We start from the raw sequence: 13,160 nt of genomic DNA, 5'->3' as shown, positions 1-13,160 counted from the left end.
TAGTTGTGGCCAATGTGCTCTGAGCAGAAGCGATATGTCTCTTCTGGGCTGAAGCACTGAAGAGCTGGTCTGCAACCCTTGCTGTGACAAGGAAGCCACTTGGAAAGACTGAAAATTCAGACAAGCAGTTGGACTGTCAAGCTACTGCACTGCAGAGATTAGACAGGAGAGAGATACCTGGACGCAGTGTAGAATCCAAACTATAAAAAATATGGGACCAAGCCATTGATCTGGGGATTTAGCTCACAGAGCACAGCCTAGCATAAAGCAAACCACTCTGATACTTTGGGGGTCTCAGTCAGGCGGCTCATCTTCCCTCCCTCGTCCTTCCTTCCTCCCTTTTTCCTTCTTTCCTCCCTCCCTTCCTTCCTCTCTCTCTTCCTTCCTCCCTCCCTCCCTTCCTCTCTCTCACTTCCTTCCTTCCTTCCTTCCCCTTCCTCCTTCCATTCCTCTGTCCCTTCCATTCTGGGGGTAGGGAAGGTCAACTCAGACAGATATAAAGTCACATTTTGCCAACTGTGAATAAGGTTCTCCAAAACATTCTTCCAAGGACAAAAAATTTGCAAATGGAATAAAAATTAACCATTAAGTTCCAAAGTTGTTATTTTATAAGATCTAGTATCTTTTCCCTGCTTTATTACCTACATTATACCTTGCTCACCTCACAGGACTGTTATGGGACTGAAGTGACACACATAAATGAAATTGTTTTTATATAAATTGTGGATATAGTATATAGATTTAAAGTCTGGTCTTTTACTCAACTTCCATGAGTTGCAGCTTTCTCATCTGTAAATGAGGATAATTAGAATATCAATTTGATGAGGCTCCTATAAAGGCCTCTGGAACACAGGCCAGCACATAGCTGGTGCTCAATTAATATTTGCTTCCTTTTGCATATGATATGGCTGATGACAGAGAGAAAATATCAGTGCTGAAAGGTCAGACACGATTAGACAATGCTGGGACAGTACTTATGTGCTGTGTGACCTCTGTGTAGTCCCCGAGTATCACTTTCTCAATCTGTAAAGTGGGAATGATGGTAATAATACCTAATTTGTGGCATTATTGAGAGAAATAAATTCAACAGTCAACTGGCACAAAGAAATTTATAGATGGCAGATATTAGCCAATTCTGTTAAACGATCACAATCAATTCAAAACATTTATTGATTTTTCACAATCATGCCATAATTCTTTTAAATAAAATTATCATATTTGAGTGAGTAGGTCTAATTTGAACAGTGCTTAAGATTAAATAGTAGGAACCTTGGCTCATCAACTGTCACTTGAAAGGCAACTTAAACACATTTTCCTGTTGAATCATAGTATGGAATAGTCTTAGAAAGATTACATGTTTCTAGTCCTCTGACTCCTCAGAAGGAAAAAGCCATCCAGTACAATGGCAAGTGTAAAAAAAACAATTGGATCAATGGCCAACGAAACTCAGTATTGACAAACCTTCTGAACAGCTTTGAAAAGGTCTTGTTTGTCATAACAGATAAGAAATTCTTTCATTAAAGAAGCTATCAAACTTTCACAACAAAAATAATTTCTGAACCAAGACACGACAAGGATACATACTCTACCACCATGCAGTTCCACTCCGTAGAAGTCAAGGGTCCGTGCTATGTTGATGTAGCAAGATTCGGCTTCTGATTGCTTTAGCCCACTACAGAAGATGAGAAAATGCACAGGTCACCCAGTAAACAAACAGAGAATATTAACTCCAGCTTTTAAGAAAACCTTACCATTCCTTTAAGATTATAAAATGCCTTACATTACTACCCTTAAATAATGTAACCCTAAATTCTACCGAACAGGCTTTTCTTGTCCTCTCAGCTTGATTTCTGGCACCTTGGATTTTATTAAAAAATACTTCCAATTTAGGGAGCTTCCTATTTTAAGATGGAGAGAACTATCACCTTTTGCAATTTCTGCCCCAACTGCTCCAAGATGCCCAATTAACAGGAAATCTTTAGGTCTTTCTGCCTCTGTCTAGTCTCTTCCCAGTGGCTCCACACTTCAAACGCCACTGACCCTGTGCTATTTTAGGATGGTGACTTCTGCCAGAGGAATAATTCTGGGAGACAGGGTTGGCAGTGTCTTCTTAGAAGTTTTACTAGTTGCTTGCTCTTTGTTTTTATGGTCTTCCCAAGAAGCAAGAGGTCCCTTGAGAGCTGGCCTCCTGGGTCAGCATGGCCCTCCTTTGACATGAACTGAACAGCTGCCCCAGTAGCTGAAGTCAAGTGCAGAGAGGGAAGAGGAGGCTGGACCAGGTATGTTTGCTGGGGGCAAGACTTGAAGCAGCCGCTCCTGGGAGGGCACCCTCCATGGAAATGCAGTTTTGCAGAATGAACCCACAGACATCCAGCCTACTGGCACTTTTATATACCTGTCTGTCCACTCAACACCAGCTAAAGGGACAGCCTGTTTTATTAAATGTGGTAAACCATGACAAGGTTTAGCTGGTGGGGACAATTTGTGGGACGGTCAGATTTCACAATGCTCATTTCCTTCGGAAATGGATTTCAAGTCATCTTGAGAGGAACCCAGCAGCTCCTATTGGATTTTACATTTCACAGAAAACCTATTGATGTTAAATATATCTGCACCATCACAGCTCAAAGGTTCAAAACCTCCCGATGACTTGAAAGAGGACCATGAGCCAAAGGAAGGAGAGATGTAATGTCTGAAAATACCCGACCTCAGCTCCCAAAGTAGGCTACCCCTCACCTGTGCTGCTCATGGAGAGATTCCACCTTGGTTAAAAAGTCATCGTTTTGATCTGGTATAAACTGGCTGTCAACAAGATAGCCGGGGTGATGTATGGAAGAATCAAAGTCTCCAAAATGAGCTAATAAGACAGAATGAGAGGACAGTTAGTTTTGCCTTTTCAACGTGGTCTGTATTAACAACAGCATCCAAGGAAAACATGAATTGGAAGCCCTGTTCTGGGAAGCTCAGTGACCACATGAACTGCACTCTCATTAGCTCCGGATTCCATGCTTTCATTCTGAGCCCTCATGAGGGGTGAGGCAGGGCTGCTACAATCACACATGACCCAACCCAACTGCCACTCTCCTGAAGGGCACAGAGGAAATGGGGACAGTTTGGAACACAGGTCTTGGTCTGACCCCATGTCCTCTCACACTCTGCAGCAGGCACTGGAGTTTGTACTCATGCCCCTGGATAAGGATAACGAGGAGATCCCACCAGGAAATATGCTGTGCTCTGTATGCTAGTCTCTGTGCAGGTTCTGTCACACTTCTTAGTAACACTGGATCAAGTGGCTCTAAAAAAAGTGGCCACGGGCGGAAGGGAGGCAATGCCAACCTGTCCTGCCCCCTGGGATTCAGGCAGGTATGGAAGGGGAGCAGGATATGCTTAGAGGCCATAGGGATGAGGGATGTTAAGGGGTGGGGTTAAAAAGTTAGGGCCCAGGCCAGACCAGTGGCAAGGTTTCAAGGGAGAAAGACACCCTTTATTTTAGGTTTTTTGAGACAGGGTCTTGCTATGTAGGCTATGTAGGATGGCCTGGAACTTTCAATTCTCCTGTCGCAATTTCCGAGAGTTGGGATTACAGGCTTATACCACTGCACCCAGGCTGAGGATGCATTCTAAGAGGAGTCAAAAGAGAGGAGACAGAAAACTATCAGGGGAACTGTGTTGTGGGCATGTAGGTGCAGAGGAAAGAGGGAGGGAGCTCTATGGAAGGATTTCCATAGTATCCTTGACTCAAATTGTACCCTCTCCCTGACTGCTTGCTGTCTGCGGACACAAATTGTTGACATTTATGATGTGATGGGTATTCTTGAGAGTTGTGCAGTGTACAACATGCACAAGTACACATGGCTGCCCTAGGGACTCAATCTGGGGTCTGGACTGGTGAAGAGACTGTGAAAAGGACTCCAGGAGGGGCATTCCATATGTACAGAAACAGGAGTGAGCTCTTGAACTTTGATGGGCAACTGATCTTACATTCTATATTCTCAACAAAACAAAAATAATCTTTTTCTTAAAAGTTTTAACCCTTATCTTTCCAAGGTTCTAATGAATTTCTTCCTGCACCTGGTTTCAATGCCAGGAGGCTTCCAAGGACCCTCAAGGTCTCCAATACAACACAGATTTCCACATCAAACAGCTCCTTCTCAGTCATAAGGATAGACTGCGGGAACAGCTGTGGGGGCACTTCATGGCTAGGAGGAAAAGTGTAAGGCATATGGTGACTTAGGTGGATGTCATCACAAAGGTGAAAGGTTGGGTCCAAGGTTGTGTCTTTTTTTACACCTTCTCAGCCTTGTTCACCCTCACATGGCCTTCTGCCTCCCACCAGCTCTTTCAGACTCACACTGTGACAGAAGTTTTTTTTTTTTAAACTTAGTCTCTTGAGGGCTGGGATTGGGTCAAACTCACCTGTAATGCCAACACCACACATGGCACACAAGGCCTCAGGGATTTGGGGCCTTGGACCTGACCTGAACAGAAGCTAATGTAAAGTTCCGTTTTGGAAGGGGAAAGAGCAAGAAGTCAAGTGATTTACATAGACTTGGTCAAGGTCAGACCACAGGTTATTAAGGTCAGCCAAATGTGGATGGGAATGTCAAGGCTGTATGATGTAAGCCCAAGTGTGGCAGCTGAGTTTGTGTGTGGCTCAGTGTATAATAGTGTATATATGGGAAATGATGGGTGTTTCCTGACACAGGCAGGGGGGCCCAGTGAGAAAGTATTAGAATTATCTCATTCAAACTCAAATTAAAAGGGCAGAAACTGAGGTCCAGAGAGAAGGGACTTACCCCTATCACAGGACCATTTTTCAACAGGGTCATGACCAGACCTAGGTGATCTAAGCTCATGTTAGTCCCCCACTACTCCACCAGTCTCCCTGCCAGTCCAGTGGGCTCTCCATCCTTTGCTGATGTCCCCAAAGGTCAACCAGATGCTGCGAATGGCTTTCCTGAGCTTGAAGGCAGAATCCTATTTAATTTTCCTTTGCTTGTTTCATTAGTTCATGGACATCCTCCTGGATCCTTATTTTCATTCATCCTATCAGATAGCAGGCCCAAATCCACTGCCATTCTGAAGAACCCCAGGCTTCTTGCTTTTCCAGTCACTGACAAATATTTTGAACAAAACATTCAACCAAAGAACCTTCCTATTAGGTAATTTTCCTTTGAAATCTTAAACAGCAATTCTGTTGCAAGGCTCTGTGCTGGCCACTAGGGGGAAACAGTTTAACAGCCACACAGTGTTTGCAACACTGGGCCTTTTCCACAGATTTCAATGTCATCCTACTTGATGCATAAGATAACCCTCTGATGGGCAATGCTTTCATCCCCATAAAACAGATAAGGGAACTGAGATAAAGAAGGGACCTTCCACTGCTGCTCAGCTGCTAACTGGGAGCCTAGACTCTTACTACAGTCCTTACTCTCACCTACCGAACACACCACATGCCCTAAACTCCCTAAATTCCTTCTCCTGCTGGAGAAGTCCTTTACCTGCTATTCTTCCAACTCCAACTTGATCTCAGAGACTCTTCTTGTGGGTCATTCCTAGGATGCTTTTCTGGGCTCCCTCTCTCTCCCCCAAGCAGGATAAGGTGCATCCTTTGTGCGCATCCTCAGATCCTTGCCTGTCTCCCTACCAGGGTAGAGATACCTTTGAAATTGAAAGTTTCTCTATCCTGAGGCTGGTGCAGAGCCTTGACAAGGACATTGTGGAATAACTATGTCTTTCCAAAAACTTCATTCTTTGTGCTTCATAAACTCTTGACAGGCCACCAGCAATCTTCTGCCACCACATCTTGTGGGTACTTTAGCTGCAGAACATTGTATATTTTATCTAATATGATGAAAATATGTTCTGGTTAGCTGATCACTGGTAGGACTTAAATATCAGGCACCCATCTCAGGACAAAATAAACCAGATAAAATGTAGGCACACCTTCTGATCCAGTAATTTTCTACTTATGCAGTATACACACACACACACACACACACACACACACACACACACACCTGCTTGCCTGACAACCCATGACTTTATTAGCATGACAGTAATGCTAATTTTCCCATAGGAGTCAGTTTGTTCTTCTTAGGTGTTAGCAACTTCCTTTAGCCTCAGTTTTATCAGTCTTTTGCAGAAGATAATCTGACTGCAGGAGCTTGGAAGATGATGTTTTAAATGTGGTTATTAAATTTTACTCAAAATAGAGTCTGTTGCTTACAATAGGCAATTTTTTTTTCTTTTTGGTAGGACTGAGATTTGAACTTAGGGCTTCAAGCTTGCAAAGCAGGTGCTCTACCACTTGAGCCACACCTCCAGTCCATTTTGCTATGGTTATTTTGGAGATGGGGTCTTGTGAACTATTTGCCTGGGCTGGTCTCGAACTGCAATCCTCTCAAATCTCAGCCTCCCAAGTAGTTTAAGATTACTGGTGTCTGGCATAAGAGAGAACTTTTTTCTGGGCAGACAAGAAAATACATCAAGTGTTAACACTCGCCATGCACCACACACAGATCTAAGAGCTGTATGAACACTCATTCACTTTATCTTCACTATAGTCCTATGAAATAGATACTGGTATGTTCCCACTTGATGGGTGAAGAAGCTGAGGCCTGGAGAGGCTCGAGGTCATGCAGAGAGAAGCAGAAGAGCCCAGATCTGGTTATGTGGCCTCAGTCCATGTTCTTATTGACTCAGTCAGCTTACCATTACATGTATTATTTAATTTGAGCCAAGCAGGCAGACTGCATGTTGTCACAATCACTACTGTCACCTCCATTTACAGGTGAGACCTAAGTTCAGAGAGGTAATACCACGTAAGTATTCCTGTGTCTCAAGCCTGAAGCTTAGCTGTGAACACTCAACTTACTCTGCCATGTGGGAAAGCTTGGCCTCAGTTGATTGGCCTGACAAGGTGGGGTCCATGAGGTCTAGAGACCAGCAAGGGCACACACTGATTGACTGTGACATTTCCAATGTGGATGCAACATGGCTAGGTCTGTTCCAGATAAACTGTAGGGAAAGAGAATTTGCAAATCCAGGTGTATTGTAGGGAAGGGCAACTTCTTTGAGTTTCCCATTACAGAGAAGAAAAGGCCGGTAAGATGGAGAATGATGCTGGGTCTGTCTTAGTACTACAAGTAGGCTCACTATGCACTCAAAATCATGAGGTCATCCCCAGTATCCTCCTCCCCCCACTTCCTGCTTCCATGTAGGTGGACAGGTAAGCTGCTGGCCCAGTTATCTTATACTTCACCTCTCTTATTTCTGTTCTCTGCTGCTAGGAAAAGAGTTAGACTTAGGGCCACCTCAGCAGCTCCCAATAGCTTTTGAGTATCATTTTGCTTCTTCCGAGACCAAAGTAGGGTGGGTAATTTGGCCAGTGCCTGCTCTGAGGTCTGACCATCTTGCTCCTTTAACTGCTGGCCACGTTGTCAGTCAAGGGGATAATAAGCCAAGGTAATCTGGGACTTTGGGAAGGTAGAGAGGACTTCTTAAATCTTGAGGTACTACAAAGCTCTACACAGTAATATGTAGGTGCACTGTACGGGGATCACACAGCTGACTATAAAGTGTACTACACTGTGCTCTTTTTATTGTATAGACCCAGCATTTACCACAGGAACTGACATGGAATATATATATGCTCAATAATATACACCCATTCAGTCTTGCTGACTGAATGAGTGGATTCCTACTCCAGCTTAAGCCATCTTGATGGAAAATTCCATTTGGGCTCTGTATCCAATATGGTAGACACTAGCTATGTGTAGCTACCCCAAATGGATATGTGCAGGAAGTGTAAAATTCAGACAGTTTTTCAAACACTGGTATGAAAAACAAATGTAAAATATTAGTAATTTTTTGCACTGACTAATAATAAAGTAATTATGGATATGCTAGATTAAATAAAACATTAAAAGTTAACTTTGCCTGTTTCATTTTACTGTTTTTTGCTGTGTGTACTAGAAAATTTAGAAAAACATATGCAGCTTTCATATTATATTTCTACCGGAAAGCACTTTTGTAGTCTAGGATATAACCCATTAGCTGTAGTGAAACTCTAAAAATAAATTCATAAGATCCCAATAGTGTTTTTGACAGGCACCAAACAAACAGGAGTGACTTCCAGCAAATTCCTTAACCTAACTGGGTCTCAGTTTCCATGTTTATAACAGGTGACTGGTATAAATATTTTTCCACTGGGATCTGTATGGAGGTCAACTCCAAATACCTGGGCAAAGGCTCTGGAAAACGCCATTTGTGATAGCTGTCTGCTGTCTTATGTGCTCCCTTGGAAAAAAATGCCACACCAGAGCCCACCCACTCCTTTCCCCTGCATCACTTTCCTTAATCCAACATTCCCTAGCAGGAGGACTGTATAAGTCAGGGTAAAAGTGGGACTCTCCTGACATCCAGAGACATGCTGCCCCACAGGACTCATAGGGGATGGGGACTCAAAGAGGAGAAGTTGATGGCTTTCTCAATATACTGGTCAAAACCACCGTTGTACCTGTGCAATGCTCCCTTTGTGACTTACATTGTACTGCATAGGATGCTAGAACCACTGCCGAGTTCAGAGGGCAGGTTAACCTGTCAGGAGAAACAGGTATTAGCAAAGGCATAAAAACCAGCAAGAGTGCAAAATGCTCATAGATCATGGGTAGAACATGCCTTTCTTTTCTTGGATTAACCATTAAAGAACACATGAACCATAATAAAGGGAAAATCTATAATAAAAGTAAATCTCAAATAATAAAGGTAATATACTAAGGATTTTTTAAAATAAAAAGATAACTTTTTCATGTTTGAAATCATATACACCACAAGTGCCCTGAAGCTACAGACCTAACGTTGGCCAGTGTGTTGATTGTTTGACAAAGGTCAGGCTCATTTCTCTGTGAGAAGTGAGAAAATCTTATCTTAGATCAACGGGCAACCTTCAAATCTTTATAGTAAAGACAAGTGATTTTTTTTGTGGGCTCCCTGACTAAATTCCTGAGTTCTAGGGACTCTGTGACTCTTGATTACCCACTTTCTAGATTGGTGGCATCCACTTAAAAGGTAAAAGTAGACAAGTATTCTGAATTTTAACACTTGCAATTCCTTAAATTAATTAACTGTAATTACTTAAGGTTTCTATATCTATTTGCCTTCCTGAAGATTTGCCTGTAGAAATCTACAGTGAACTTGTTCTCACTTTTCCCTAAACTCACTGTCCTCCCAAATGCCCATTTCTGCCAGTGATTCCACCTATCTTAGTCATGTGTTGAATCCTCTGATTGTTCCCTTTTCTATGTTCAACCCTGACTCCATGGTCTACCTGGGAGCACTGCCAGCAGACCTGGGCAGGGGTCACTGCTGAATGACAGAATGGCTGGGAAAGGGTAGGTGGGGGATATGACAAAGAAAATTCTCCTTAACAGCAACACTGGAAGACACTAAGATTTTAAAAGCATCTTCCTAGCAACCCAGTGGGAAGTGGAAAATACAAGCAGTTTCCATGGCAGCCCATGAAGTTCTCAAGATGTGAATCATCCCACCTCTCTGTCTAATCTGGTTGCCACCCACCCCCAGCAGATCTCCTTCCTGTCCATTGTGCTGTGTGCTGGTGTTCCTGAAGCTCCATGAGAGTGGTGACCCCTACATGAGGGGCTCCCATCTTCCCTCAAGTACCTCTGTGTTCCTGTTGGAGCCTGTAAGTGTCTCTCCACGTCTAGGATGAGTCTCAGGGATGCTCACCATCTTTCCATTTACCTGGAGATCCAGAGTGCCCATGGGAGAGCAGGAAGAAAAAGGATGAGTACGAGCCACTTGCTCTCCTACCAAGATGGGCTTAAATTATATCTAGCCAGTGTTAGAGTGGGTGATTTGGGGGGACACCCGAGAAAGAAGCTAACGAGGTTTAGTCAAGACAGGAACAATTCCATGAAGTCAGAAGAAAAGACATTTCCAAAGAATGGTTTTCAAAATACAAGCTACATATTACTGAAAGCCTGCAACCTACTCTCAACTTTTCACATGTTCCTGGACAGATTTCTGTCTCTCTCAGCTTCAGGGTCTCCATCTTGGCTTGGATCCCCCATTTCCATAGGGAGGAGATGGTGCCTGGAATACTGGCTACCACCAACAGTTCAAACAAGTCGGGGGATTCAACATCCTGAAGAAATGCTAACTACATCAAAACACCCTGAGTCACAAATGGCCTGATACATAGTTGAGACATGTCTGGTAGTGGAGAACTTCTCCTTGGAGAGGTGATGAGGGCTGCCTGCAGATCTGATAAGGCATGCTAGAAATCCAAGTCAGAATGTAGCCCTCAACAGATTTCTATTATAGAGTCACTCACAAACACCAAGGGGTATTTTGCTTGGAGAAGAAAAAAGGAAGATGACCAATCTCCGGTATTTTTTGAAAGCTGAGGCAGGCCTTGGCCTTGTGAGCAGCACAGTTCAGTGCCTGTCTTATAACAGGTGTTTGTAAAATATTTTCAGAAAAACAAAGTGTGTGTGTAGAAGAGAAGGACAGAAGAGGTTTCTAAGCCTGGAACCAGGAGGGGAGTGGGCTAGTTCATCCTGTAAGTAGGCTGCCTCTGGAGAGGTGAGTTCTCCATCTCCAGGGTGATCAGAAAAGTGATGTGTCCCTACCCTGATGGCAGGATGAGCCCTCGCTCAACAGTCGATAGGTCTGGAAAGCCTTTCTTCACAAGTCTCAGGTCCCCACCTGCCCCCACCTCCCTGAAGTCTCCTCTACCATGCCTCCCAAATCCTGGGCCTACAGGTCTGCACCTGCTTCCTCCAGGGCAGTCCACTCCTTTTCCCCCTAACCCAAAGCCCTGGCTGGCCTCGGCAGATCTGTCGCAATCACAGGTGCTGCTCTTGCCTAGTCCCTCCTGCTTCTCAAAACCATTAGCTGCTCTCCTCTGCCTGGTGAATGTGAGATGCGTCATGCCTGTGTCTGACATAAAAAGCCCTCTCTGTTCTCTGCAAGCCCTCAACACATGGCTTCCAGTTGGGACTGGGGTGGGGAGTGTCTTCTTGCTTACCAACTGCCCATTTCTCCCCAACCCCAATTCTGGCTCATCTCAGCAGCTCCACAGACTTTTCTAGGCCACACCAGCAGAAGAGGTCCTGGAATCCTATGCCAACTGTGGTTTCCACTAACCATACTAGTCCTAATTGCTTCCTGGGCTCTTGCCTCACTTCCCCAACCAGACTGCCAGTTCCCTCACAGTGCAATGTGCCTAGAAAAGACCCTCCTCTGTGGAACTAAACTCACAGGAGCAAAGAGAGGGTGAGAAGGGGAATAATATGGGGCTCTTTCCATCAGCTTATCTGCTGCTGTTTCTTTCATAAATCAAAAAAATACTAAGGGTTTGGAGCAGGTGGCTCTGGGACATTGGCTTGGAACTTCATCTCCCTTTTCTGAGCAATTCTCAGATAACTTCCAACCATCAAGATGGTCTGGATACACCCGAAGTGCTGAGTCACAGGCAGATGGTCCTGTCTTTGAGTGAAAACTTCCCAGAGAGAAGATGAATCATCCATAGGTACTGAGGGACTTGGAAGTGAACCTTACTCAGGCCTGATCTGCCATCCTGAGTGAAGACCATTTTGCATTCAGGGTCTCTCCCTCCCCTTTGCAATAAAACTATAATAACATAACATGGAGTTTATCGGACCTTAGCCTCTCTTAACCAAGGCTGAGTTGCAAACAGATGTTCGAAGCCTAATGTCATACAGGATGCTGTTTTCAACCTTGAGTCGTTTAGATTTAATATTGCTGCCAGAAATGCACACTCATTAGATTAAAACCAGGAATTTGGCTAGTCTGATAGGAAAAGAAAAATGCAAAATTCTCATTACCTTCCTTCGCAAATATCCATCTTCAGTTGTAAGAAATACAAATGCCTATAAAACAAGTATTTTCATTAATTCACACTCAAACTGAAATGAGCAAAATTTTTTTTAATGAGTCAAAGACAAGACCTGTATGTTTGAAAAACAGAAAATATATAGATACAGCTTTGCCTATCTTAGGTGGTATCAGATATAAGGTATCGGGTATTATTTTGTAAACTGCAAAACTGCCCTGTCCTAGGGAGGGCTGAGCAGGGATGGAAGGAGTGGAAGCTGCCAGGTACTACTGCTGGTACTGCTGCCAGGGGCTCCCGCCCTCGCCTGGGTCTTCCTAGTTGGGCAGCAGGACCCACGGGCATTCTGCACAAGCAGCCTCTGCAACTGACGGGGCCACTGTTCTGAACACTGAGCCAGCATGTGCTGGCCCACATTCTGTCCAAATGAAGCTGCTAGGAGGAGGAGGGTCTGTGAAGGTATCTCCTTGGCTGGGGTGCAAACACCCAGCTGGGTTTTTTCTTGTGGCCTAGGAACTGTGGGTGCTGAACAGAAGCATCAATAAAGCAGAAGCTGCCAGGACCCTCAAGCTTCATTTTGCACTCATCTGTGAGCCACTGGCACAGGCAGCTTTGCAACCCCACACCTGGCTAGTGGGCAAGTGGTCACAGGCTCCTCAGCCTTGAGTCTGCACCTCTGTCCTAGGACAGATCAGGGAAAAGATGGTGGTCAACAGCCCTGTGGCAGGCCAGCAAGCACCCTGGAGACATTTATATTTAGGAACGCGGCATACATGTGATGCTTGGCTCATGGATCCCACTCTTTTTTTAAAACCCAGATTCAAACAGGATAGACATTCCAGGGTCTGGCCAAGATGACAAAAGGGAAGCCTCTTGAAATCTAATACAGGCAGGGCAGAAGTGCTCAGGGGCAGGAGAGAGATCACTGGCAATTTCAACAAATTAGTCTCGGATTCCTTCAGGTTGACAGAGGTCAGGGAGCTGGCTTTTTTGAGACATGAAGGCTTCAAACAGTATTACAACCTCATATTTGCAGTTTCGGGTACTTTTGTGATTTTTCACCTCATTTCAACCACCTAATGATTCTGCTACCGTCTCTCTCTCTCTTTTTTTAACAGGTGAGGAAACTGGTATCAGGCTCTGTGGGTCCAGTGGGTTCTGGAGTCAGCTGTGCCTAACTCCAGACAATCATGTTAGAAGAAGTATCTTGCTGTGCTACAAATTTATTATACATTTAACATCTGAAAAGCTTAGGATCTATGTCATAATTCTGGTGTTA

At 44.2% G+C, this 13,160-nt stretch overlaps 1 protein-coding gene across 14 annotated transcripts in view; it reads right to left on the bottom strand.

Annotated features, from left to right (window-relative positions):
* Positions 1 to 13,160, bottom strand: part of Ptpn3 (protein tyrosine phosphatase non-receptor type 3) — a 140,068-nt gene that overhangs the window by 50,421 nt on the left and 76,487 nt on the right. For 12 of the 14 annotated variants that reach the window (XM_074051295.1, XM_074051296.1, XM_074051301.1 and 9 more), the window contains 4 exons: positions 11,874 to 11,918; positions 8,549 to 8,601; positions 2,737 to 2,857; positions 1,585 to 1,672 (listed from right to left, as the gene is read on the bottom strand). In XM_074051295.1, coding sequence (XP_073907396.1) covers positions 1,585 to 1,672; positions 2,737 to 2,857; positions 8,549 to 8,601; positions 11,874 to 11,918 — 307 coding nt within the window. The other 2 variants (XM_074051305.1, XM_020173907.2) reach the window with 2 other exon arrangements.

This window comes from Castor canadensis, chromosome 13 (genome assembly GCF_047511655.1).
Source record: "Castor canadensis chromosome 13, mCasCan1.hap1v2, whole genome shotgun sequence".
Taxonomy (NCBI): domain Eukaryota; kingdom Metazoa; phylum Chordata; class Mammalia; order Rodentia; family Castoridae; genus Castor; species Castor canadensis.
The sequence above is the reverse complement of the archived record's forward strand: the minus strand, read 5'-3'. Positions and strand labels throughout refer to the sequence as shown.